Source organism: Leishmania martiniquensis, chromosome 32 (assembly GCF_017916325.1).
Source record: "Leishmania martiniquensis isolate LSCM1 chromosome 32, whole genome shotgun sequence".
NCBI classification, from domain to species: domain Eukaryota; phylum Euglenozoa; class Kinetoplastea; order Trypanosomatida; family Trypanosomatidae; genus Leishmania; species Leishmania martiniquensis.
In genome coordinates this window covers 321,285-347,003 of record NC_090167.1, presented here as the reverse complement: position 1 = coordinate 347,003, position 25,719 = coordinate 321,285, and the positions used below count along the sequence as shown (strand labels likewise).

Below are 25,719 nucleotides of genomic sequence, written 5' to 3'. Positions count from 1 at the left end.
AGAGAGAGGGAGAGGAACGGAGACGCGATTGCGGTTTTCCTGTGGTACGTGTGTGTGTGTGTGTGTGTCTGTGTGTTCGGCGTGCACTTCAACAGCGACCAGAAGCGAAGCGACGCACGAGAGAAGAGGCATGGCAACACAAGTGTAAGACTACACAAAAGAAAACGCAAACAGCGCAGCGAACGGAATAAACGCGCACGCGCGGCAGGCAGCGTGTGCACTATTCCGTCACCGATCCACGGTGGCCATTCACCCATAGCTAGCCACAAACGCGTTTCAAAGGCACCGCAAGGGAACGGGAAGAAGCTGTGAGGCGCAACGTGGCAACGCGAAGCGAAGAGGAGGGCAAGGAGGTGAGAAGGCGGTGGCTGCCAACTGGAAAAAGGAAGGGTACGGGTCAAGTGAGTCATACACCTCGTCCCTCTCGTGGAGTCCTGCCATCTCCGTTTTCGGCTCGCTTTCCTGGGCACTTCGGCAGAGACACCAAGGGAAAGTAGAAAGCACTGCTTGCCGCCGTGTTCGTCTCCATCACTGTGGCTGTCATGGTAGCACAGGCCAACAGGACAACCCCGTTACCCTTTCCCTAGTCTCTACGCTAGCTTTGCATGTTGAGACTCATGAGATCCATCGGATCAAACGCCCTTCCGTCGCCAGCGTAGAACTTGTTTTGGAACTCCACCCAGTGCAGGCGCAGAGCATGCAAAAACGCTGACAGCGCCTCCATGCCCACCAGCACACCGAGTGTCGCGCCAAGCCAAAGGAGCACTCCAAGAGCCACCACTACGCCAGAGCTGGTGTCGATGTCGAGTGCTTTGGTTACGGTGAAGCTGAAGAAGACTTCGGACAGCTGCGCGTGGGCAAGCGACAACGCCCACAGACGCAGGTAAGATGCCGTGTTCGACACGCTGCTGAGCACGTACTCGATGGTGTGAATCACGTAGTGAATGATCAGCTCCGAGACATCAAAGTTTTGAAACTTCTCGTTTCCGGCCTCCATCGCAGAGGCTACGGAGGCGCCCGCACTGTCCGCTGTGGCCCCGCCGAAGGGCAGCGCGTTGTCTTCACCGAAGAAGATATCCACGTTCTGCGGTGCGGCGGTGTCATTATCACTCACCAAGTTGCGGTACCGGTTTTCGTCACGGCTATCGTACGCCGACGGATGCCGCAACGACGCCGACGGCTCGTTGAAGAAGCCGTCCGTGGTGTCGATGTTTTCGATCGTGACCGAGCTAGTCGGATGCACTCCGCCATAGCTGCACCGGCCGCCCCCACCTTGCCGGCGCCTTCGCCAGCGCTTGTAGTCGCGCAACTCGATGTACGGCATTCCCAGCAGCATAAAGGGCACCATTGCGAACGCCAAGAGAAGGAGGAATACCTGCAGCCCGGCCTGCCCACTGAAGAGCGGGTTCGGCACAGTGCCGGGCTGCAGGAAGAAGTTCGTCATAATCTCCAGAATGCTTGGCGCCCTGTTCGTGTTCTCCCATGTGTGGCACCACTTAACCATGATGAGGATCGACATGTAGCCAAAGGTGCACAGCAAGAACACAAACTCGGGGACCAGCAGGAAGGCCACTCTGTACCATGTCCTCTCGTAGATGCTGTTGCTCAGGGAAAGAAAGAGACCGGCGAACATCTGCGCCACGCCGACGATGACAGCGTGCTTCATCTTGACCGAGTTGTAGAACTCCAGTTTGTTGTCCGTCTCCGCCCACGCCGCATCTAGCCCCATCGCATACACGCGCGGCGGCTTCACACTCGGCAAGCCGTTCGGCGTCATCGGATACGTGACGCCCTTCTGCTCTGAGATGGGGGCCCACGTATACCCACTGGTGAAGAGGTTCAGCGAAAACCCGAAGAAATCGTTGTACAGGACACCCATGTAAATGGCAAAGAGGGACATGAGAAGCAGCAAGTACCGGCCACCGAACACCATGGCAGCCATCTCGTTGAGCGGCGCAGTGCGCCACGCCTTTTCTCTACTGATGAGGAAGAGGGCGATAAAGAGCAGCAGAAGCCCGTGGCCCATGTCGCCATACATGATGCCGAACAAGTACGGGAAGGTGATGATGGTAAACACGCCCGGGTTCACCTCCTTGTACCGTGCCATGCCGTAGCTGTCGACGATTTTCTGAAACGATTCCGTGAAGCGATTCGTCTCAAAGAACGTTGGTGGGTGCTTCTGCTCCCTGTGCACCGTAATGATAGACTCGACGCTACCGTTGGCAGAGGTCACAGCGTCTTGCAGCGCGCGGCGGAGGGACTGCTCGTGGCGCAACGGCACCCACGCAGAGGCTGTGCAGGTGGAGCCGGACATGGCGCACATGTTCATTGCCGTCAGCACCACCTTCTCCACCTTTAGGTACGTCTTGTACAGTCGATGCTCTTCATACCAGTGCGTCAATACGTCGCGCTTGCGCCGCTCAACGTTCTCGATGGTGCCCTCGACGTGATAGATGGTGGTCGACGTCGCGAGCTCGACACCGCGACTCTGCACCTCTTCTAGTGTGTACACATCGGCGCCAAGCCCCTGCACGAGCTTCTGTAAGCGGCGTATCATTGCCGGCGAGGTGCACAGCACCACGAACGCCGTCTTGGCCACATCGCGCCCGCCGGTTTGGACATTGACGAACATGGTTGGCTCGTTACCGATTTCGATGATGGCGTTGCCACGGGTGATGCGGTAGCAGAGACGGTAGAGCTCCTCGCTAAGCGCTGTCTCAATGACGCCGAAGAGGCTGGCCAGGCGAGCAAAAGCTTCCGACGTGACAGAGGGGCTGCGGCGGACTGGGCTGTTGCTGCTGGCGGTGATGTCCGATGGCGTCTCGATCAAGATCTGGTACTTGTCGTACAGCAGCATCATTTCCTGGTTCTGATTCATCTCCTGCTGAAAACCTTCAAGCGATGTGAGCATGGCCGTTAATTCATTCACCGTAGACTCAATGCGGTCGTCAATCATGTGCATTTGGCCTTGCAGCAGCGACGACCGCATTTCTTCCACAGTGGCGCTCATGTTGACATCCGCTGGGTACTTGTCGAGCAGATCCGCGTCCTTGCGCATCGACTCTTCGATGAAGTGCAGCTTGCGCTGCAGCTCCTCGCAGCGGCGCAGCTCTTCCGTGAATGGCCTGGCAAACGCCGTTGCACCCTCGTTCATGTCGAGGAACTGCACACGCCCCAGCATGCCTATTTCGAACATTGTATCGTGCAGCACCTCTCGTTGAACAATAATGTTGACCCGGATCATGTCCTCCGACCGCCACAAGCCGCTGCAGCACTCTTGATTCCACAGCATGGTGGCACGATTCGCTAAGGAGAACACAAGTAAAGGGCCGATAACGAGACTGTCACGGTGTCGCTTCGACTTTGTGCCCGTGCCTGTGCGAAGCGAGCGGTAGACCAACGAAAAGATGCAGCAGCGTGGAGGAGAGAACCGTGACCCGTGTGGACTTACTCTCGGGGCAACAGCACACCAGAGAAGAAATCGGGAGGGAGAGGAAGGCGAAGATGAAAGCGAGAGACGCAAAGCGGCGTGAGCAGGACAAAAAAAGCCAAGGCGTGCGGGAGAGAGCTCCAGAAGGTGGCGTGAAGCTACTGCCACTCAATCATGTAGAGACGGAACGAGAAAAAAAAGGAAAGAAAATGACAGCAGCAACAGCGGCAGCGGCGGTGACGGCTTCCCCGCTCAGCAGTGTAAGACAGTGAGAGAGAGAGAAAGAGGGCAGAAACCAAAAAGACGCCAGTCGACACAACCGATATCGCACGGATACAGGGCACCAAGGTGAGAAAGGAAAAAGGGAGGCGTGGTGGGGAGAAGCCGCCAGCAGCGTCGCGGACGTCTTTTTTTGTGCTCCTGTGTGTCGTCGTCCTCCGCTCCCTCCCGATCTCGATTTCGCTTAACCCTTCACAGCGGATGAGAAGAGGCAGTAAAACGCAGACAAGAGAAGCAAAATGGGATGGCGAACTGACACCTGCAAGGAGGCACAGAGAGGCTTGATCGCCAGCACCAGCGAAGAGGTGTACAAGAGGGACGAATAAAGCACAACAGTGGGCTGTCACGCTCTCAGGGGCGGAGGCGCTCGTCTCCGACAAGAGCCGAAAATCGACTACGCCCACAGGAGAGAGGGCGAGAGCAGAACGGCGTCGAGAGAAGGGCTCCGTCGGCGTTAGTCAGAGCCGCCAGCGCTCGTACGCACTTCTTCTGTTGTGGCGCTTGGTGAGAAAAAAAAGGGCGACCTTTCTCTCTTTGAAGGAAAAAAACATGAAAATAATCGACGGCGGCACAGATGTGCACTCGGCGAGCGCGAGAAGGTGCAACGCGGAAAAGAACGATGCACTGATGTACCGCTTCCCTGCGCCGAGTGGCCTCTGCAGACTCGTTCAGGTGGCGAAACCCCTTTCGTTCGATCGCTTCAGGTCAGCACTGCTCACATGCGTGTGTGGCAAAAAGGAAGCTGACTCTATCTCGCTTAAGTATATATATATGTGTGTGTGGTCAAGGACACCTAAAAGACGTTCGCTTTCATAAGCGAGTCGGTTACCTGTGCGGTAGAATGAAGGCGGCCCTCAGCTGAGGGGGGAAGCGGAGAGGGAATGCCGCGTAATGAGGCAGAAGCGCACCTGTGTCAGATTTTGAGTTCGCTTCTGAGGGTGTACCTGATGATGTTGATGGGAGAGGAGAGGGGGGAGGGTAGAAGTTCGAGGCGGAACTCTGCTGCTTCGACGAGGACAACTGGTGAGAGAGAAGTCGGGGGGCGGGGGAGGGGGTTAACCATGTAGAGCGCGCGCGCACCAAGGCCACCACGCGGCAACAAGTAGGAATTTGCAAGCCAACGAGTGAGAGACGACACACACATACACATGCACGCTTAGAATAGACGCAAGAGAAATGGATAGGAAGAAGATGGACAGGAGGAGCAAAAGTAAATCACTGCTTCGCGGTGATGGATGCCGAACGGCGTAGGCGACACGAGAGGCCTTTCCGAGGCAGTCCACACACCTCCGAAGCCGGCAGCTCGGGCCCGCGCCGAGCTCCCACAAATACGCGCCCCCGTCGAGTGCCGCATATTGCTCTCGCGCTGTTGTGTACCAAGGGGTATCGAGAGCGTCGCGCAAGCCTCTGGGCGTGTGCATGAGTTGTGGACATCTCTTATGGGAACGTGTGCGTCAAGGTGCAGGAGCGAAGAAAGGAATGGGGGAGGGCCAAGGCCCACACGAGCACAGCCGCACAGGAGCCTTGTTCGCGGGTATCGAAGAGGAGAAAAGGCAAAGGCGAGCAATCGCGTGAGGTCACCGACGGGTCGCCCTGTGCAGAGGTGAAGGAATGGGCAAAGCAGATGAGGTACGTGGGCCAACGCCATTGCGCCCTGCACGGTGCGCTGCTGTCAACACAGCTGGTACCTTTCGGCGAATCGGCTTTCCAGTTCTGCGGTTTGCGCCTTTTTTCAGTGGGCGATGGCGCGCCTTACGCAACGGCGGCAGCTGCGCCTACAGGCAGTTGGGCGGAGCCGTCGTCCTCCTCATTTGATCGCATAGATGTTTGTTCATGAGTTGTAGTTTCTGCCCCAGCACCTCATTGCGCTTCACGAAGCGCCGCACCTTGGCTACAATGGTCAGGGTCGCGTCGTCCATGACGTAGTGGCCGCACCCGTTCCCAATCACCTCGAACTGAAACTTCCCCTGCATCTGTGCGACCGTGAGCGGCTTGTCCAGTCGCTCCGCATTCGCGGTGCACAGCATCTTGGCGCACGGCAGCGAAATAAACGCCTCGTCGAGGCCTGTGAACCACCCGCTCCACACACGTTCCATCTTTCCAATGTCTGTTCGCCATTGCCAGAGACCCGTTTCGGGGTTCTGCTGCAGCAGCGGTGGGACGGAGACTTCGGCGCCTTGAGGGCTCTGCATACCGCCATTGCGCAGGAACCACGTCTCAGCATCCTTCACCTTGGGAAACGTCTCGGGGCGGTTCGCGAGAAACGCTTTCATGTGCTGCAACGACAGCTGCGCCGTACCCTCCACCACCTCTACCAGAAGCACACCCGAAACGCGCTCGAGGGCTGATTTGTTTCCACTCAGCGCACGTGCCACAACCGCGCCTCCAAGCGAGTGGCCGAGGACGTAGATGTTGCTAGTAGGATACAGCTGCGTTTTGGCGTACTGCAGCACATCCAAGAAGTCACGCGTTAGCACCTCGATTGAGAGATGGTCCTCACCGCCGAGGAAAGTAGACCTGCCGTGGCAGCGCTGGTCGTACGTCATGACGTGCATGTCCACGTCTTCGCCGTACCCCTCTGTATTCGTCCCCATCATTGGATATGCGGAAGGCGGTATTGGGGCTCGCCCGATCGTGCCCGGTGGTGGAGATGCAGCGTTCGCCACCGTGTCGTCGGGCTTGTCGATAGATCGCTGAACCTCACGCGCCATCCGCAAAAAGCAGTCACCGCTCATACCAGCGCCGTGTACGCACAATAGCAGCGGCGTCGGTGTTTCCTGGCCTGAGCTGGGTGGCGTGCACGACGATGACGGCGCAAAGGTGGTGCAGTGGAAGCGCTCGCCTTGTGCGTTGATGAAGACATGCTCTTCAGGGGTGGGCAACGGCGGGCTGGTTGACATACTGGACATGCTTACGCTTGTGCAGAGAAGGTAATGGAGGAACGGTAGAGGAGAAAGTGCCTACTGAAAAACAGAAACGAAAAAACGTTGTGTCACTGAGCAGACTGGCTGACAGGCGAACGACGCGTTTTCTTCTTCTTGTGAGCGTGGCGGTGCATGAGGTGATGGTGGGAAGGGGTCAGCGGATGCACTGCACAAGCAGCGAAGAAGAGCAGAGCTGCAGGAGGGGGGCCCAAGCAGCAAAGCAAAAGGCAAGAAGAGAGGTGAGCGGTGAGGAAGGCACTGAGGGCCTGCGGAGGATGTTCGAAAGCGCGTCTGCGGCTTTTTCTTTGGTGAATCTGTTCTTCTCTCGGCGAAAAGAAGCGGAAGGCAGCCTGCACCGTTGCCAAGAGACGAGGAGGAGTGGGGGGAGGGGGGAGGGAAGTCGCCGCAAGGCTGCACCGCCTCGAATGGTAGTTCAGCTCGTGCCGTCTCGTCAAAGGCGTTTCGCTCTTTTTCTATTTTCGCCTGAAGGTGAGCGCACTGTCGTTCCACCAGCGGAGATGGACAGCCTCAGGAACAGCTAAAGGTCTTCGCGTCCTCTTAAGGCCGCTGCGTTGCAACCCGAGGGAGGCGTATTATGCTCTTCAGACGTAAGGAACCGAGGGCTGAGAAGAAGGAAAGACTACTCGAGCAAGTACGTGCGCAACCGCTTGCCAGGACGAACTTCACCCCCCGACGAGAGCGCGGCGGTCCCGAAGCCCAACAACTTCTCCAGCGCAGAGACTTTCTCACGCGTTTTGCGCAGCTGCGACTCGAGCTCAGTGCGGCGTCGCTTGTATGTACGCTGCTCCGCATAGCGAGTGGTGTTGAGGTAGCGCAGCACTGCGTCCTCTTCACATAGGGAGCGATCCAGACGCTGCATCTCGTCCAGTGCACACTGTAGCGCTTCCTGTGGTGCACCGCAGCTCTGCCACAAGGTTACGCTGAGTTCCTGGCTCAGCAAAGCTTCGAAAAAGACGGCGTCGAGGGAGGCCTGAGTAGCCGTCAACTGCGTCTCGGAGGGCGTGACACGAGATGAAGAAAATAAGATCGGCTCCTCTTCCTCACTCTCCAACTCTGAACGTTCGAGGCCTGAGAGGGGTGGAACAGATCCCGCCGGATCGCCCGGCACCGTCGAACGCCACAGTGTCAAAGGCGGCGCAGCAACCTCAACGGGGTCAAGCAGGCCGCCACGGGAGTCCCCGCCGGTGTGGCGAATAGTGCCTGATATCGGTGAAGGAAGCCCTTCGCCGGCGTCGCGTGCAAGTCGCGACTGCATGTCGCTCAGGAAGTCGCGAACCGACTGATAATGCTCCTGTTGCGTCTCTAGCGAGTGAGTGATCGCATCTGCCCACACCTGCATCGCGAGCGGGGTACTTCGAAGGTCTTGCAAGACCAGCTCACGCGCGAAGGCCATCCATCGAACGTCCTCAGCTCCTGAGGAAGTCGCACTCAGTGGGGAGTCAGCAAATGGGAGTGCGACTGCATCGAACATGACGGCGAAAGCTTGCGGCCCGAACCCTGACAAGACGAACCTGAGCAGCGCCACGCACATGCAAACCTGCACCGCAGAAAACAGTGAGAACAACGGCAGAGGAGGAGACGGAGAGTTCAGGCAAATGGAAAAGGGCAGGAGACCGGCCAAATGCAACAGCCAAGTCAGCCCCATGCTGGTCTACGCGTAGCACGCGGACTTCATGATGCATGCGTAGCAGTTCACTGCCACCGTCTTCTCCACAGAAGAGCTCACCAAAAAAAAACGACGACCTGAGGTATGATCCCGGCTGAGGTTCATGCCAGAATTACTGATATGCCCTGCGCATGGAGAGAGCCTACCTGCAGCGCTCTTACTATTTTTCTTCCGTCCGCAGTGCACCACGCACTGAGCTTTCGCTGCGCTCTACAAGCAGTCAGCACGGCAAGAGCGGATGTGCGGTTACATGGACCGAAGGCGCCTGCCGCTCAACTGAAAAGCCTTACACGTTCAGCTTCATCCGATAGCGCGGAGACATACAACGGCCCCTCTTTCGCCCTCTCCATACCCGCTCCCCAAGTCTACTACACGACGTGCCGTGCCCAAACGTCTATGCACATACAGTCACGGCTCCCCCCGCCTCCTCCGCTGCGCGGCAGCAGCAGCAGCGACACCGCAGCCGTCCAGCTGACGCGGCCGTCCAACGGGCCTGCCCCCTCGCTGCCCTGCCCACCTCCCCTCCTCGCATGCATACCGCGCGGTCGGCGCCGCGCCTTCCCACCAGGTGTCGGATGCGAGGCGGAGGGGGCGGGGCCGCGAGTGCGCAGGCGTCTGCGCGCGACCAGCTCCCGCCCGGGGCCATCGCCAGGCGGCACAGGCGCAACGGGATGTCGGTAGTACGACAGAAAACAGAGTCATCGTACAGTCTTGGTGTGGACCAGAGCTCACTGGAGGCAAAGAGCCGTACAAGTGACGAGCGCCAAAGAATAAAAAGAAAGACGGCACCTCACACGAGGCCGGGGGTCAGGGAAAGAGCGCAGTTGCCGATGCTGGCCTGCAGTCTTCTGCAGTCCACATGTGCCCCATCACGAAAGAGAGTTGAGAGGTCACCTTGGGAGGGGGGAGGGGAGGACGCTCCTTAATTCACCGAGCGCAAAACGTCCCTCATTGCGTCGTCTAATTCTTGTTGACTTTTAGACTTCGTCCTTACCACGCTCTTGAGGGTGAGTGGCGCCCAGAAGCCGCTAGACTGGCTCAGTAGCCGCTGCTTCCCCCGCAGTTGCAGCCACTGCTGGAGACTTCACGCGGCCGCCGCAAGGACAGAAAACGCGATAGCAGGCGGACAGGAACGCGACGAAAAAGAGCATCGAAGAAAAGAGGCCCGCACGAGGAAAATGCGCTGAGAGCCACAAGTGCGGCCAGAAACAAAGATGCACCCCCGCATGGCCGAGGTTGAAGAGATGTCTGATTGCTGCGCGCCTGGACCTGCTGGCCGGCGGAGGGCGCAGTGTGCACATCGTGGTAGAAACGACCGTGAAAGGCAATGGAGCGAGCCTGGCCAGTGGGCACCACACACCCCTTTGCGATCAGCTTCTCGCACGAGGCACGAAACTTGGGGCTCGATCGATGGAAAGCAATGGCTGTTGCATTGACTGCACTCCGAGTCCTTGAAGTGGGCCGGATCGAAGGCGAAGTCGCGGAGCTGGCCTGGGTTCTTCGGGGCCACATCGCTGCCGTTCGCCCAGAGCGGCAGCTCCTTTTTCGCGGCTGTCGTCAGCAGCGGCGAGCAGCTGCTCCATTGTTGCAGGCTTCATGAGCAGGAGACAGTATCCTGCTCTCGTACATAGCATTGCCTATCAGCGACGCCAGCGTCGGCAGAAGGTCACTGTGCGCCGTACCCTCAGGCAGAGAACACATGCCAGAAGCCTTCAGTGCTGCTGGCACCGCACGGATCAGCCAGAATAAGAAAAGGGTCAGCATTCGATGCAAGAATAGGCGAGTGCACTCCTCCCTCTTCGCAAAGCCAGTCGCACGCCCCCAGAAGGGCCACTGGCCGACGCCCCACCTCACCGAGGGCGAGCGCGGAACTTGTTCTGTAGCGCCCCCTGACTGAAGCCCTCGCCAACCACAGGTTACAACTCATCAATCTCACCCGGATCACTCAGGGTCGTGTGCATAACGATCGGCATTCTTGCACTGATGCCGTCGCCTGAGTTGCCTGGGAAGCTCGTGTGATGTCCGATGCCCTTCCTAGTGATTGAAGAGCGAACGTGGGCGTAGTCCAGCATCGCCTTCATTTCACCACCATTGCCCTGCCCTTCACCAGGTTGTTGCACGGCACCAGCGTCAACTCCTTCGCCCGAGGCTGGCGGCTCCAGTGCACACCCCCGATTATGCAGCCAAACGTTGCGGGTGAGTACTGTGGGCAAATGGGGTCCCGCCTTGAACGTCTTCTTCGTCCGGAGGAATGGCCCCTGCGGTCCGCCAGAGCTTCAGCTATCTCACTTCATCTCCAGCCAAGCGACGTGCATGTGTTCATCGGCAAGGTATCCAGCTATCTTCTGCTGCTTCTTGGTGCAGGCACAATCAGTCGCGCTGCCCAGCTGCTCTGACAAGTAGGAGTTCCTGGTCGGGGGCAGCTGTGGCCGTACACGGAGGGAGTGCTGCTTGCCTCTCAAACACACCTTTGACGGTTAGGGCGCCCGCTCGCTTTGTAGCATGTTCACGCTGTTCAAGCCCCCGTATTTGCGCTGAGGGCGCTCCCAGGCGGTCTGTTCCAGCAGTGGCTTCACATAGGAGTGGTAGCCACATCAGCGTCGCTCCTCGGTAAAGGGCCGGATGCCAGGTTTACGCTGGCGAGGGTCGCGCTTGAAGGGCAGGTAGGAGCTCCCTGAGCTGCGTGTGGGTGTGGGGAAGGGGGGGTTGCAAGGACGGGAAGGGAGGGGATAGCAAATACGTGAACACACGCCGAAGCAGTTGTGTCGAGAGTTCAAATGTCTGTTGTTGTTTTTTTTTCGCCCGTCTTGTTGCTGCCTTTCCGTAGGTGCCGATTGCCGGATGAGGACGTTCAGTGGCAGCCGAGACGGGCATTAAGGACTTCGTGTCGACCTTGCATTGCCACGCGTCCGTGTAGAATCGTGACAAGCCGAGACAAGAGGAGGGGGAAGAAGGAGAGGGCGTTGAAGAACGGACACACCTTCAAAGAAAGCGCCAGCAGGAGGTGGCGTGGGCGGGTATTGACCGGCGCGCACACGTGAAACTGGCAGGAGTCTAGCCGAGGGAGGGAGGAAGACAGTCCGTCTACCGTGCATCGACGCCACAGGCGGCGAATGAGCTCTCTGCTGAACGCGTCAACACCTTTTACTGAGCAGCGCCATCGCCACCCAGCAGAAGACGGATGCTCGACGGTGGGTGAAAACGCGAAGTCGCCAGCGGCACTGACGGCATCCGCAGATCCCTTTCACAAATGAATAGATCAGATGCGTCTCTGCACCTCCGTTTCTCGGGAGGAGCGCAACGTTCGGTGGGTGCGTCCTCAGAGGCGATGCGCGACTTTCGGGTAAGGGGGTTTTAGCTTACCTTACATAGCAACAGCAACTAAAGAAAGCGCGAGAGAGGCAAAACCGTGCGCGTGTGCCTCGTTCGAACTGCATCGGCTGTTTCGTCGCTATGAGGCACTGATAGTCACGTTGGTGGCCACCCCCGGGGGCATGCTGATCGAAAAAGAAAGGCATGTCCAGCGAACGCGAGGTGAATGTGCAGCCATGAAAAAAGAGAGAGAGAAAGGCAGTGTGATGTCGTCGCGAGCGAACGCTCATTGGGGGCAATGAGGATCGCGCCAAAGCACCGCAGGGCAGGAGGTGGCACGCGGGGTTCGACGCACAGAAGCGCGACGAGAAGCTCCGCGAAGGATCAGAGAGGTGGAAGGGTGACCGTGATCCACACAAGCACACGCCAAAGCACTACCAGGACAAAAAAGGATTCCCGTAGTCGACACAAAGGAGGAGGGGGTCTGGCCCACACGTCCCCCTTCGTTTCCTCTGGCCCCCTCCCTCTCCTGCTCCCCCATGCATCCTTCTTCATCACCCCCGTCCCCATGTTTTCCCCTTACCTTCTTCCCTCTACCCCTCCTCCTTTGCTGCGCCGATGCTCCCAAGCGCCACGCTAGTTCACCTCCTGCACATTTCGGTACTCCTCCGGCTTGCTCTCCTGACTCTTCTTGTCCTTTAAGCGCTTTTTAGCCTGGCGCTTTAAAAAGGCGAGACGGTTGGCGACGACGCGGTCGATAAGGGAATCGGTCGAGAGGGTGCAGCCGGAGTCCACTTCGCGGAAGATGCCCATCGCCTTGGGCACCTTGTACGCCGCGCTCCCGCCTTCCTCCACGGCGATATCCGAGAACTTTCCGCCTACCACCACGTCAATGTGGAGGCTGTCGATCACCTCCTTGCTGACGTCGAAAGGGACCCCCATCACCACCTCGTCAACGTAGCGGCAGGACAACACGCCAAGCACACGCTCGTTAAGGTTCATGATAGGGTAGTTCTTGCCCTTCTGCTCATTCACCGCCTGATCCTCGTACACGCCCGCAATGACGTAGTCGCCCAGCTCGCGCGCCTTCTGCAAAACGCGGATGTGGCCAATGTGAAAAAGATCGAAGCTGCCGTCCACGTAAACGATGCGGTCGCCTGGCTTGGGGCTCGTGTTGTTGCTAAACTGCACAATCTTGCGGGAGGTGGTCAGGTAGTGCATGCTGGGGCTGTGCTCGAACAGGCCGTTCTCCAGCTGCACCTCGTCCACGGACTTCAGCATGTGGTTCTTGGTGCACAGAAGCATTCGCCCGACCAGATCCGTCGTTGAGATGCCCTCTGTGCGCTTCACCACTTTGAACTTGCCGGCATCGATGATCTCCTGATACGAGTTGCGGCCATCCAAGTCAACGGAGATGTCGTCGCCATGGACCACGTAGTCGATCTCGAACCGCTCCACGTCCTTGAGCCTCGTGCAATAAGGATAATTCTCCACGACGTAGTCGACCCATTTGCACGCCCGCAGTGCCTCATAACGCTCCTCGGCGTGCATGATTGGTGGTCCCTTGAAGCGCATCACCTCCTCATCGCTGTGGCACCCGACAAAGAGCTCGGCGCCGAGTCGGCGCGCTTGCCGCAGTGCATTTGCGTGCCCAAAGTGAAGCATGTCGAAGCAGCCGTCCACCCAGATACGAGCAGTGCCTGGTTTTTTTGGCGGGATCGTCTCGATGCAGAACAGTGGGTACTCATCATCGGGCTCGTCGGCGTTCAGCCAATTTTTGCCAGGTGGCACCTTCGTGGTTGGTGTGGTGGCAGGCGACGGTTCCGCCGAAGAAGAAGGCGCGGCGGACATGGTGGCGGAGCGAGTGAAATGTGTAAGTGCCGTATCACTATGCGTTTGCGATGAATGTGTCTGCGCCACACCCCACTGAAAAGCGCCTCGAAACAGCGACGACACAGGAGGCACACGCAGAAGCGAGCCCTTGCCGCTCCCGCTGCACGCGTGCGCTAAGCGAAAAGGACGGGGACTGCAAACGCTGAGCGGCAGGGGACTTCCAATAGGTGGCACCTTGGCAATTCTACAGTACAAGCTGCGTGAGGTACAGGAGCAACGGAGAGGTGAAAGAGAGAGCGAGATCGATGGCCATGCACACCGCTGAGACTCTTTGACAATGCAGGGATGACGGCAGGCCAAAGCGAGAGCGAGATAGGTTTTCGGGCAGGGCGTACACACATACATGCATACATACACATGTATATATGTAGAGAGAGAGTTTACGCGTATGTGTGCTTGTGTGGTTGCCTAGGCACCCCTCACGAATCCAGCGGGTAAAAAGAAAAATGAGCACTAACACACACATATATATATATGTGTATATACAGGTGTGTGTGTGTGTACGTATATAAAGGCGCATGGGATGCGGGTAAAGGCACCCAAGTGGAGGCAGAGTAGAATGCTCAAAACAAAAAAAGGGGAGACCCCACACCAGTCACCATGGTTGCGTGCACGCGGGGGTAGCATTCGGTGTGCGCGTGTGAGAAGGGAGATTGGTGAGGTAGGGAGGGATATACAAGAATAGGAAACGGTAAAAGTTGCGCGCGACACCGAGCCGAGTGTGGAACGAAGACACGCATTGCAAGCGCCCACATATATACCCTTCTTCGTGAGCGTAGGTCTACATGTGCAGGCGTCTTGCAGTCCATCCGTCCCCCACTCCCTCCCTCCCTCAGGCACGCTTCCGTTGGCGCTTTTGTTTCCTTTCAATGCTTCGCACTTCCCCATGGGGAAATTTCAAAACATTTACCAACGAGGAGAGAAAGCAGTCCTTGACGGAGGTGAGGGCGTCTGCGGTGCACGCTGTGCAGCACACAGCGCGTGATCGGGATATGAGAGCACTGCTACACGAAACTCCTTCGGTACCCTTCGCCGCCGTCCCCAAAATCTACCGCCGTGGGGCACGGACCCATCTCCGCGGCACGTGTGCGACATGCACTCACCGCCCATACAGAATGGGTATGGGTGCGGGGGGAAGGGGGAAGCGGCACAGGTGCCACCGTACAATGGGTGGAGCGGCATGACACAAGCCGGTGCTCACTACTCCCGTCGCTCCGTCTGCAGCCGGGGTTGCCGTTTTTTTTTGCTGGGCAAAAGCTCATTTCTTTTTGTTTGTACTGCGGAAGGGAAATGACGGCGAAAACAGAGGGAGAAAAGACGAGGAGATCGAGTGAGAGAAGAGGGCACAACAGTCACCGCCGCACGACAGAGTAAGAGGGGGAGCGAAAGCGATAGCAGCGTGCACACCTTGATAAGCGCGGACCCGCTTGCACACACTCCGCCCGCACAGACGCCCTGATCCTGCGCCGATGCCGACGTGAGCGCTGGCCACAAAAAAACAGAAGCCTAGCCTCACCCTTACGCCACCACAGCGCGCTTCGTGTTCTTCTTGACAAAGATCGCGCGGTCCTTGCGGGCTGCCTTGGTGCGGCGCTGAAGGAGCGGGAAGGACAGGTTCGGGGCGTGGTACTGGGCAATGCTCAGGCGTTTCACCTCGTGGTCCGGGATGCTCTTCACGCACAGCACTTCAATGTTGTGGTAGCGAGCACGGTGACGGGATGCAAGATCATGGTAGGCCTGGCTCACGGCGCCAGTCTTGGAGACGTCGCGGAACTCCTTGACCATGCGCGTGTAGCCGCAGCGCTGGCTGTAGTACGCGATATCGACCAGGTAGTTGCGCGCCGCCAGCTTCGCGTCCTTGACGACCTTGCAGGAGAGCACATCGCCATGGGTGGCCTTGACCTTGTTCTTAATCCTCATCATGCGCCAGAAGCGGCTCTTAGCGACAACGAAGTTTGGGGCGAACACCTCAAACTTGTACACGGTCGGCTCGGGGTTCTTCTCCGAGGGGGCCTCGCGACCCACGACCTGGTAGTGGCGCAGGTGCGGCTTGACCATTTTCGCTGAGACGCACGACGGTTTGTCCTCACTTCTCAAGAGCTGACAGAAGCCGTGGTAGTTATGGAGGGGGCAACGGGGAGACGCCAACGTAGCCACGCGCGCGTAGGTGTGCGTGGGTTGAGAGGGCCGTCCGCAGAGGACGATGATACGAAACAGGCGTCCGTAATGGGTTTGGTGAGGGCGAGGGCAGAGGAGGGGATGCCGACCGCCGATGTGCACGCGAGTAGATTTGAGGTGCAGGAGATCAAAAGCGGGCAAGGAGACGAGGTGTGTGAGAAAGAGCAGAAAATGAGAGACAGCGAAGAGCGAGTGCATCAGGAGCAGTCCAGAGAAGCGAGAGTGGAAGGGAGAAAGCGGCAGCCGACGCCCTCGTGGACACTCTGCCCTACGAGTAGGAGCGGTCCATGTAATATGAGCGCCTGCACGACCCAGAACGCGCCACTACGCTGGTGAGGAGAAGCAAGCAGGGGAAAAAAAAATTGGCGCTGGCTAGGACGAGGCGAGCGGCCCTAGCCAAGTTGCAAAGATGTATACATATATATATATATATTTGTATCGCTTCATATGGGACTGTCCGTTACTGGATGCGTTTCTGCTCCTAGTCGCCACAGTTTGTCACCCCCTCGCCCCTCCCTTCCTCCCCCTCCTTCACACACACACACATACAAACACGCGAGCTGCGCCTCCGCGCTCCCGTCACCGCTACTCCGTACCAAACAGTCGACGTGCATCCAAAATTCCTTTAGTGAATCCAGTCGTATAGGCTCTGTGTTTCACTGTCCTCACCACGTCCCCTCCTCTTTGATTCTGTCGTTCATTGAGGGTACGTCGAGGCAGCGAATTTTAGCAACGGCAAAAGCGTCACGCCACCCATCCTCCCCCCTTCCCTCCTCAGAGGAAGAGGAAGACAGCGGTATCGAGTGCCCGGCAGATGCAACAGGCGCGCGCACCGGCGTGAGCATGATCGTCGTGACGCGTAGCGCCCACCGCCCTCACTCCACTCACGGAAAGCGGCGTCCGCACGTGCATTTAAGGGCAAAGGCATGCTTCTAAGCGGAAGGGCCTGCGAGTGAGCTTCATTCTGGGCACCACCGCAAGGGCAGCTACGGCGACAATGATGGCAAAAAGGCGCTGAGCATTTTTTAACAAGCGTTAGAGAGCGCCTAACGGCACATGTCACGTTCCCCCACCCAACCCGCTCGCGACAAACAGGCGCACACAGAGTCCCCCGCACGCTCTGCCTCATCCCAGATTCGTCCGCTATCCATCTCACACGCGCCAGGCGACTTCGAGTGGAAGAGAGAGAAAGGAGAGCAACTTCACAAAAGAGAAGGAAGTGCAGGCACAAGTCGCATAAAGCACCCATTCCTGTGTGTGCTCGTCGATTCTCTTCCACATGCCGGTAGCGTAGGGGGAGGGGTGGGGGCGATGGGGTGCTGTCCGTGATCGTCGTGTTGCCGCTCCGGACCCTTTCCCAGGCAGAACGCCGCCATAACGACAAGCACAGACACACACACACACCAACACAAAGGTGGCTGACACTGAGCACACGAAACACGACAGCCGCGAGAAAAAAACTAGAGATACTGCACGCACCTCTGAATATACGGCGGTGCGCGCCGGCGGCCCAGTTCAGGGGGCGAATTGAAAGACAGCAGAGCGGGGTATGGCTTGGGCATCAAAGACGCCTCTGCGTGTCGGCACCATGAGAACGTGAGCGAGGGTACGCGCACACTGGCATTGCACACACAAGCGCGGAGCTTGGTGCATCGTGACTCCAACCCACTACTGCTCACCTGCTTGAGCCTCCGCGCAAGCACAGGATGGGACCAAGGGAGGGCGCCCGGCACCTCAGAGCGCAGAAAGCAAGTTAGATGGGCACCGGGGGAATTTCCTCTAGTGCCGAACTGAAAGGGGTAGCCCCCTCACCTCAACATTCTGCTTACTCGATGCGCCCTCAGCACCGGAAGAGAGGTAGAAGAAAAATCGCCCTCACCCGCCCCCTCTCAGCATGCTCGGGTACCTCTAATAGCGTGCGATGGCGGCGCGCCTGATGAAGCGGATGTCAACGCGATGGCCAAAGAGCTCGTGGATGTTGTTGATACCGTACTTAATCATTGTCGGCCGCTCTAGTGAAAGGCCCCAGGCCATCACTGCCACGTCGTCGTCGAAGCCCATCGGGCGTAGAAGCTCTGGCCGGAAGAGGCCACTGTTGCCCACCTCGATCCACTTGTTGAGGCCGGTGTGGAAGCCAAAGATCTCCATCGAGGGCTCTGTGTACGGGTTGAAGGCCGGCTTGAAACGCAGCTGGGACACGCCGATGCGGCGGAAGAAAGAGTCGAAGGTGTGCATCATCTTGGCAAGCGAAATGTCTCGATCAATCACGCACCCCTCAACCTGGTGGAACTCGCACAGGTGCGTGCGATCCATCTCCTCGTTTCGAAATACGCGGTCAATGCTAAAGTACCGCCCGGGGGTGAAGTGCGGCTTGCCGTCTCCGCCGCGATTCGAAAGTTTGGCGATATTTTTCAGCACAAAGGCCGAAGAGCCGGTCGTGTGGGTGCGCAGCACATTGCGGCTTGCCTCCTCCAGCTTCCACGGCGTACGGAAGCTTTCCTCGTGCTGTGCCTTGACGCGCTCCACGTAGGCCAAATCGCTGACCTTCGAGGTTTCTGGCTTTGACAGGAAGAAAGTGTCTTGCAGATCCCGCGCCGGATGCTGCTGGGGAATGAGGAGCGAGTCAAAGTTCCAGAACGACACCTCCGCCCAATGCTGCGTATTCATTTCCTGGAACCCGAGCTCCATGAGGATCTCGCGGAACTCCTGTCGCACCTTCAGCAGCGGATGCAGGGCGCCGCCGCCCACCTCCGCCCCTCGGGCAGAGAAGTTGTACTCCTTGAACTGTCGCTCTTTCCAAGAGCCGTCGAGAAGCATCTCGCGCGTCAGGTCGCCGACTGCCTTCTGGGCGCGCGTGGGAGCGTAGGCGGTGCCCTTTGTGTAGACGAAGACCTTCTTCGCTTCCATCGAAGCAAGTTTGCGCTTCTTGAGAGTCTCCAGCGTCTTGAGATCTATCTGGTCGGCCGCGGCGGCAGCCTGCTTCAGCGACTCACGAACGGCGTCGACAACCGTGTCGCTCCCAGGCACGCGCTCCAGGAAGACTCCCCCCGCCTCCTTTGCTGTCTTGAACATCTTCGACTTGATGCCGTTGGCCAGCGCCACCCCCGTCGCCTCCTTGCCGAATTTCCTCGCGACATCCTCCTGGCTCACCTTGCCATCCTTCAGCAGACTCCACACCAAGAACTCGGGGCTTCCCCGCTCGATGATCTCCTGCGCCTCACTGGAGAGCTTCAGCACCGTCCTCTGCTGCCTTTCCGAGCTCACGTAATTATCCGCCTCCAGCGACTTGCCGGCACCCACGACATCCTGGTGATCAGTCCCAAGAGACTCCGCCACGTCCGTCGAGAGCACTCGCTCGGCACTCGATAGCGCCTTGAGAATGGCTGCCTCAATCAAGGCTTGCTCCATGATTTCAGAAACAAAACGCTGCGAGGGCAGGATGCAAAAAAAAATGTTATATATATATGTGTGTAGTTGGCAACGTGGAAGACAAGGTGCGTAGTAGGTGCAATCCCCTTTAAGGTGTCTGTTGCCAAGTGCGTGCCTGTGGAGGTCCACGTCGGGGCGTTGCTACCCTCCTCTCCTCTCTTTTTCGTTGTAATCGAGCGTGTTGAGTGCGTGTAGTCGAGAAAGCGGAGAGAGCGAATGGTAGCAGGTAATGCTTTACAGAGACGAGGGGAGCAGAGGTGCTGCGAGAAGAAAAAGGCCCCGGTGAAGTGTCAGCAACGGGATGCCTGAAAAAAGCGTCAGTGCCCCGAGCGCCTTCTTGCCCATTCGCCTTTGGGCCCTCGCATGAGAACGGATCGCGTTTCCATCTCCGCTAGCGCGCCACTTGCAACTGCAGCACACGCTACTGGGGCAGCCATCACGTGCAGCACCCGAGAGACGATACCGGCCGTCAAGAGTGCACTGCATCGGAGAAACACAAATGGGCGTTTCGAGATGGCGCATGCCTTCTCGCCTGAGGCAGTGTTTGACCACAGTGGTGAGCTTTTCACTGCTCGTGAGCCCCGGCACACCCGCGGGGACACTGAAACAAGCGCGCTGGGGTTCCCGTCAGAGAGCAAAGACGAACACAAGCGTACACCATTTCGCTTTCTTCTTCGTTGAGCGCGTCCATGTTCCGCCATGCAGCTTACGAGTTCAGCTCCATTGCGATCTCGAAAGCGCAACGCGTGCAGCACACTGCGTCGCGCGGTCTCCTCATGGCCTCGTCGATGTCCAGCGAGAGCAGCTCACCAAGAGGCTCGATGTCGGCAAGCACATCCTCATCGCGGCTGCGCAGCAGTAAGGTAACCGCGTGACAAGCCTCAATGGCTTTCTGCCCCGGCGTCCCCGCCTGCTCGACAGTAAGAACGAGCCGGAGAAGAGCTTGCCCAGACGCCAAGTATTTCACACGACAACGCACCTCGAACGCAGGCGATTCGCCAATAGGAGGGGCGGCGCTAACAAAGGGAAGGGGCACAAGACGGCAGACACATACTGCGCGGTCAGAAGGAAAAAGAGGACCGGGTGGAAGGGCAGGGGATGGGGGAAGGGGGACGAGATGAGAGAAGCGCTACGTCTGAAAGAACCCGACAAGCACTGCAAAGAGGCGCGCACGCATGAGCACACACAGAGACACAGACAGACGGACCTTTTTGTTGTTGTTCATCTGGTCCGGTGTCGCTGCCGCTGTTGCGCCTCGCCTCTCATGACTTCACCTTCTTTTCAAGTACGCGCCGCCGTTTGGGAAGGAGCACCGCATCAAACTCGTCATTGAAATAGTGAGTCGCGATGAAGGACGCGGTACGTGTCAGCTCTGCTTTCACGTCAGCATCCGAGGTAGATCGCCGGCGCTTCTGCGCCAACGTCGCCGTCATCGAGGGGCAGGCGACGCTGCTCTCTGCCGTCCGCATCGCTCCGACAGCGGGGAGTTGCTCACTGTTAGTCTCTCGAGAGCGTGCGCCCTCCCTCTCCCGTGGCTCCTTCACCACGTCCATCTCCGCCTCTTCCGTCGAATCGGCACCGTTGTGGGGGTGCGCATAAACGTGATTGCCGCCGAGCTCATGGAGTCCGGTTGTGTGCCGCAGCCATGGCGGCAGCATTCTCCGCTTCAACAGCTTCTGGTGGCTTTCCTGCTGCCGCGCGGCGTCGATTTCCCGCTGGGATATCAGACGCACGTGCACCGATGCAGCATGACGGTGGTGCGACCGAAACTGATCCGCGACCGATGCGCGGCAGCGGAGGCGGTGTTGATACTCACTCTCGGTGAGTATCTCCTGTATATCCACCACGCTTGCCGCGTCGTTCACGCAGGCAAATCGTGTGCTGTACAACCACATGAACGCAGCAGCTTGCTGAAACAGAAACGGGTCGCGAGCCAGCGTGCAGTCCATTAGAAATCTCGCCGATGAGTTCGGGGACGTGTCGGCAGAGCCTGTGCCTGCAGCGGTGTGCTGCACGGCCGCCTTGGTCGCCTCTGTCGCCGATGGCGTCGATGCTTGTGCAACATTCAGTGCCTGTGACCCTTCACCTGCAGTGACGCGCTTCCACACTTGCTTCACCGGTGGTAGCAGCGTCGCCAGTGTCTGCTGCACGTCTAGGCGCGCCTGCAGGTGCGCGTGGATGAGATGAAGGCAGAGGCTCAGACTGTCCTTGCCACACTGCGGGCAGCGGGTGAGAGTCTCGCGAAACTCTTCGGCAAGGAAGAAGCAACAGCAGCCCATGCAGGGGACACCACGAATTGCATTTAGGCGCCGCATGCCCTCAGAGACGTCAAAGCCATCGCCGATGCCTGTGGCGGAAGGCCCGGCGCCGCTGCTGGTTGCCTGCGCCTCTCCTGCGTGCGGTGCGTGACCACTGGAGAAGAATGTGTGGGCGGTGCTCGTGTCAGATTTCTGGTACGCCGCCAGCTGCGCCTGCTTTACGGACTCCACGTAACGGCATGGCGGCAGGTCGCTCACACACGCAGACAGCAGCAGACGCGTAACGTGTGCGTACACGAGCGGCAGCATCCGCTTGTAGTTCAGGTAATATCGGGCCTCCTTGGAGCCTTCCTCTCCGGTGCCAGTGCGCCTGTCACATTGCGCCGCGCCATCGTCCTCCATGGCGTCTGTTGACGACCCGAGAAGTGGCTCTTCCGACTCGAGCTGCCGCGCGGTGCACCGCATTCCCGCTGGAATGCCCTCGAGGCCGAACCGCACCCGGTCCTCTGTTATCCCCAGGTAGTTGACCAGCTCCTGCACCGTTACCCCGTCGGCGCCGAAGACGAGGCACAGCGCGTCCACAACCAAAATCGTTAATGCATGATGACTGGTCATCCGGAAATACAGCTGGGCGATGGCTGTGGCCCGAAGAGCGCCGGCGCCAGGAGCTGACGGCTCCCACGCCTGCTCCAACGAGCCCCCCACATCCATTCGGAAGGGCAGCCGAAAGGCAGCTGGGTGAAGCGCCAGTTATCTGCGTTGTGCCTTGTGCACTCTCACGCAGGGAAGAATGTGAGAGGAGTTACGATGGAAGGGGAAAGAAGCAGCGAAAAAAAGAGGGAGTTGGGCCATCACACACGAGCATGCCTGGGCAAAGACGCCACCGGCTCTGCGGCAATGATCATAGTCTTCCGCGGACAGCGCCCGCACAACCGCCTTGGGGCAAGCAAGGAGGCCTGAACCATTTTCTACAGCTCACGCACACGGAGACGCACAGCGCTCTCGAGTTTGCCCGTTGGTGCCGCTGTAGCTCCGGCGCCCGCTTTGCACACAGAGGGCGAGGAGACGTCTCGTGCACTTCAGTGGCCCATGGTAGTCGCTAGTGCAGGGGCGCGATAGAGAGGAGGTGAGGCGGTTTGTGCGGCCCTCTTTTCTGTCATTTCTCGTTTCCGCCGCGCTGAGGCGATGCAATCCCCGGCGGTAGCAAGTTGGTGGATGCTGCGCTGAGCTATTTTTCCTGCGCCTCAGCCATCCCGCCAAGCCCACCACCACCGCCATCGGCTGGCCTAGTAACTGTCCTTTGTGATGAGCCCCCCTCTTCACAATGGTCGCAGGGCCATAAGAAACACAGCTAATGTCCTCATCAGTGACACCAACGACCGCCACTGCAGCACTCACTTCGTCGTAGAGGGGGCGCACGCTCCCCTCGTCGTCGGAAGATGTCGTTTGTCTGCCTCTCGCACACCATCCCCATCCCTCTTATGCACACGCGTCACAGCTCTTGCAACGCTCAAGCCGGACGCGCAGACACGCACACATACACACATACGCTTGCACACCAAAGAAAAAAAATACAGCAAGCGTACCCATTTAATAGATATGCGAAGAGCTTCTGCGTATGCGCAATCTTTGCCTTTATGGCCTTCGGAGCAGTCTTCGCTGCAGCCGAAGCCACCGCACTTCAGCCGGTCTCTTCCTCCGCAGGCTATGGCTGCGGAGGCACCGGTGCCGCCGCAGCTTCTGGAGGCGCCGGCGCCTCTTCCTTTGGTGGCGGCGGTTGCGTTTCCTCCGACCCATCGCGTTGCTCCGCTTCCCCATCGTCATCTTCGTTACCCTTATCAGCACCGTCGCGCGAGGGCCGTGGGCCTGGTGGAAAGCGTGAGAAGGTTACCCGGAGGAAGCGCTGACGCACCTCCATTGCGTGTATGGCGATGAGTGCGTCAACAGCAGTCTCCGTGTCCTTGTAGGCGACAATAGCTCCTGTCGGGCCCCGGCGAAAGTACGCGTCCGGCTCGAAGCCCGCTTCCTTCATGATCCCCTTCATTTCGTCGTCGGAGATGGCTTCTGTTAGGTTGCTGATGTACAGGTTCTTCTCTGGGTTCACGCGGCCTCGCACATTCACCGGCGCACGCGGCGCCGTGCGGTGGTGATAGCCCGTGGTGAATAGGGCAGCTTGCGTTGCTGGATCTTTCGCCGACTTGGTTTCCCATTCCGTCTCTCGCTCTTGATAGCCATTGAAGCGCTTCAGCCGCAGCACACCGCCGCGAAACGGGCAGTGTTGCAGGTATTGAATTGCTGTCAGCGTGTCACCGGGGTGCTGGAACTGCGCCACCACGTTTGTGCGATAGCGAAACTGCCGCTTCAACGAGTTCACATTGCCGAACACCTCCAACAGCACCCATAGATCGTACAAAGGAACCGACTCCTTCACCCCACTTACCATGACGGTGCAGCCGTCCATCTCAGATCTCGTATGCCGCCCAGCGCCAGAAACGCCACCGCGAGCTGGCGGGGCTCCTGAGGTCTCGTAGGGGGTGAAGCCGGTCGTGGCGCCAAGGCCTCCGCCGCTGCCGCGATTGCCGATGCCACCCCGGATAGCGCCCCGACCGCCTCGGATCATCGGGCCAGGCGCCATGCCACGAGTAGCCTCACGAGCAGCACCGTGCTGCACCTCATCGTCTCTACCGTGCTCATTATCAGGATCAGTACCACAGCCGCCGCGGCCGCGGCTGTGAGAATCGTTAGTGGGCGGCGCCGGCTGCGACTGTGGCGCGGCGCTCGACGAGGCAGAGCCGTTGTAGCCTTGGTTTCCGTGATCGCCGCTCCATCTGGCGCCGTACGCATCGGGTTGCGCGGGGGTGTTCGACGTCACTTCGTAGGGGTTCGCGCGCGCCGATGAAGAGGTGGTGTTTGTGGGGCCTTGCGTCTGGTAGCCGTAGCCACTGTTGCTTCCGCTGTGCGGTTGCGTTTGGTGCGGCGGCGGCTGCGCAGCGTCGAATCGGTCCGACGCCGGCTCGAAATAGAGCTTGATGTAGCAGCAGTTCGGATAGATGGCGTTGTTGTGGAATTGGTCCATCGCCTGCTGCGCTGCCGCTGCGTCAGCGAACTCGACCGCACCGGTGGTGGTTGGTCCGTAGGGGCCACACGACACACTGATGGGCGGGGCAATCATGCTGAACATTTGCATGAGCACGTCACGGGTGATCGGGTAACGACAGTCCTCCACAAGCACACGAAGGCGCCGAGTGGGCTGCGGAGGCGCCGGCATGATGGCGCGGCCGCCGCCACCTCTGATGCAGGGGCTCGGAACGTAGCTGCCCGTGCTTTGTGGCTGTGATTGCAAGGTCGCCTGCTGAGACTGTGCTGGGTATGATGGCTGCTGCTGCGCATAATGCTGTAGCGGATGCGATAGCGGCTGATGGTTGAGTTCGTTTTGGGGATACGGCTGCGGTGCCACGGTGCCGTAGATGGCCTGTTGCTGCTGCCCGCCACTGCCAGAGACATACCCGTAGACCCCCATCGGTTGCTGCTGCAGATGCTGGGGTAGCGGGGCGATCATCTGCTGCTGCAGAGGTACTTGATGACGTGGCAGCGGCGGCTGTGGCTGTGGCTGCGGTACCTGAGCGTCGACGCGGACCGAAGTGCCGATAACATTCACCGAGCGGCGATTCAAGAGCGCCTGCGCCTCCTGCTTTGTGCGCATCGTCACAGTTGCCTGAGATGCTTGCGTATTCATCTCAATGTTCACGGCGGTGCCATACATAAGCAAAGCTCGGTGAATGTCCGACTCGATGCACCCCATGGGGAGATTGCTGAGGATCACAGTAGACATGGTACAATAAATGACCCTGGTTGAAGGGTCGTCAACACCGATAGGGAAAAATACAAGAGAGGAGGAGGAGGGTGATTTCGTGTGGCACGTAGAGAGAGACACGAAGAGGGAGTGAGAGGGAGGAAGGACTCCGGGAAGGGACAACAGACGCACGGAAGCCACTGCGAACGAAAAAAAGAAATAACACCACTCCCTAGCGGAGGCGATGCCGTCTGGCGAGCCAGAGGAGACGGTAGGCAGTCAACACCCACAACTCACGCGAAAGGTGCGTTACGCAGCACGCATCGACAAGACGGAAAGGCAGTGAGCGGCAAACAACGAGGTAACCAAAGAGGAAAAAAAGGTTAAGACGATAACGGCATGAAAAGAAAAACACAAAACGACGCGCGCTACGCGACGACACCTTTGCTCTTCAAATGTTCCGGAGTACCGAATATCGACCTCAATGAACAATCTCTTCTTTGTTGCGGTATGTCGTCTGCACTTTTCGGTTGCCT

The 25,719-nt window shown here is 58.7% G+C and overlaps 8 protein-coding genes across 8 annotated transcripts; all 8 read right to left on the bottom strand.

Annotated features, from left to right (window-relative positions):
- Window positions 1-595: 595 nt before the first annotated feature.
- LSCM1_01734 (uncharacterized protein) lies at window positions 596-3,292 on the bottom strand (the record flags this gene model as incomplete). Its single annotated transcript, XM_067319334.1, has 1 exon — window positions 596-3,292. The coding sequence occupies one exon, from the start codon at window positions 3,290-3,292 to the stop codon at window positions 596-598; it is 2,697 nt and encodes an 898-aa protein (XP_067175883.1).
- Window positions 3,293-5,484: 2,192 nt separating this feature from the next.
- On the bottom strand, window positions 5,485-6,618 carry LSCM1_01733 (uncharacterized protein; the record flags this gene model as incomplete). The annotated part of the gene is made up of 1 exon (XM_067319333.1): window positions 5,485-6,618. One exon carries the CDS (start codon window positions 6,616-6,618, stop codon window positions 5,485-5,487), a length of 1,134 nt encoding a protein of 377 aa, XP_067175882.1.
- Window positions 6,619-7,273: 655 nt separating this feature from the next.
- LSCM1_01732 (uncharacterized protein) lies at window positions 7,274-8,125 on the bottom strand (the record flags this gene model as incomplete). Its single annotated transcript, XM_067319332.1, has 1 exon — window positions 7,274-8,125. The coding sequence occupies one exon, from the start codon at window positions 8,123-8,125 to the stop codon at window positions 7,274-7,276; it is 852 nt and encodes a 283-aa protein (XP_067175881.1).
- A 4,143-nt stretch (window positions 8,126-12,268) lies between these two features.
- LSCM1_01731 (uncharacterized protein) lies at window positions 12,269-13,483 on the bottom strand (the record flags this gene model as incomplete). Its single annotated transcript, XM_067319331.1, has 1 exon — window positions 12,269-13,483. One exon carries the CDS (start codon window positions 13,481-13,483, stop codon window positions 12,269-12,271), a length of 1,215 nt encoding a protein of 404 aa, XP_067175880.1.
- Window positions 13,484-15,043: 1,560 nt separating this feature from the next.
- Window positions 15,044-15,583, bottom strand: LSCM1_01730 (uncharacterized protein; the record flags this gene model as incomplete). The annotated part of the gene is made up of 1 exon (XM_067319330.1): window positions 15,044-15,583. The coding sequence occupies one exon, from the start codon at window positions 15,581-15,583 to the stop codon at window positions 15,044-15,046; it is 540 nt and encodes a 179-aa protein (XP_067175879.1).
- A 2,028-nt stretch (window positions 15,584-17,611) lies between these two features.
- Window positions 17,612-19,111, bottom strand: LSCM1_01729 (uncharacterized protein; the record flags this gene model as incomplete). The annotated part of the gene is made up of 1 exon (XM_067319329.1): window positions 17,612-19,111. One exon carries the CDS (start codon window positions 19,109-19,111, stop codon window positions 17,612-17,614), a length of 1,500 nt encoding a protein of 499 aa, XP_067175878.1.
- A 1,283-nt stretch (window positions 19,112-20,394) lies between these two features.
- LSCM1_01728 (uncharacterized protein) lies at window positions 20,395-22,101 on the bottom strand (the record flags this gene model as incomplete). The annotated part of the gene is made up of 1 exon (XM_067319328.1): window positions 20,395-22,101. One exon carries the CDS (start codon window positions 22,099-22,101, stop codon window positions 20,395-20,397), a length of 1,707 nt encoding a protein of 568 aa, XP_067175877.1.
- Window positions 22,102-23,095: 994 nt separating this feature from the next.
- Window positions 23,096-25,222, bottom strand: LSCM1_01727 (uncharacterized protein; the record flags this gene model as incomplete). The annotated part of the gene is made up of 1 exon (XM_067319327.1): window positions 23,096-25,222. The coding sequence occupies one exon, from the start codon at window positions 25,220-25,222 to the stop codon at window positions 23,096-23,098; it is 2,127 nt and encodes a 708-aa protein (XP_067175876.1).
- Between the last annotated feature and the right edge of the window lie 497 nt (window positions 25,223-25,719).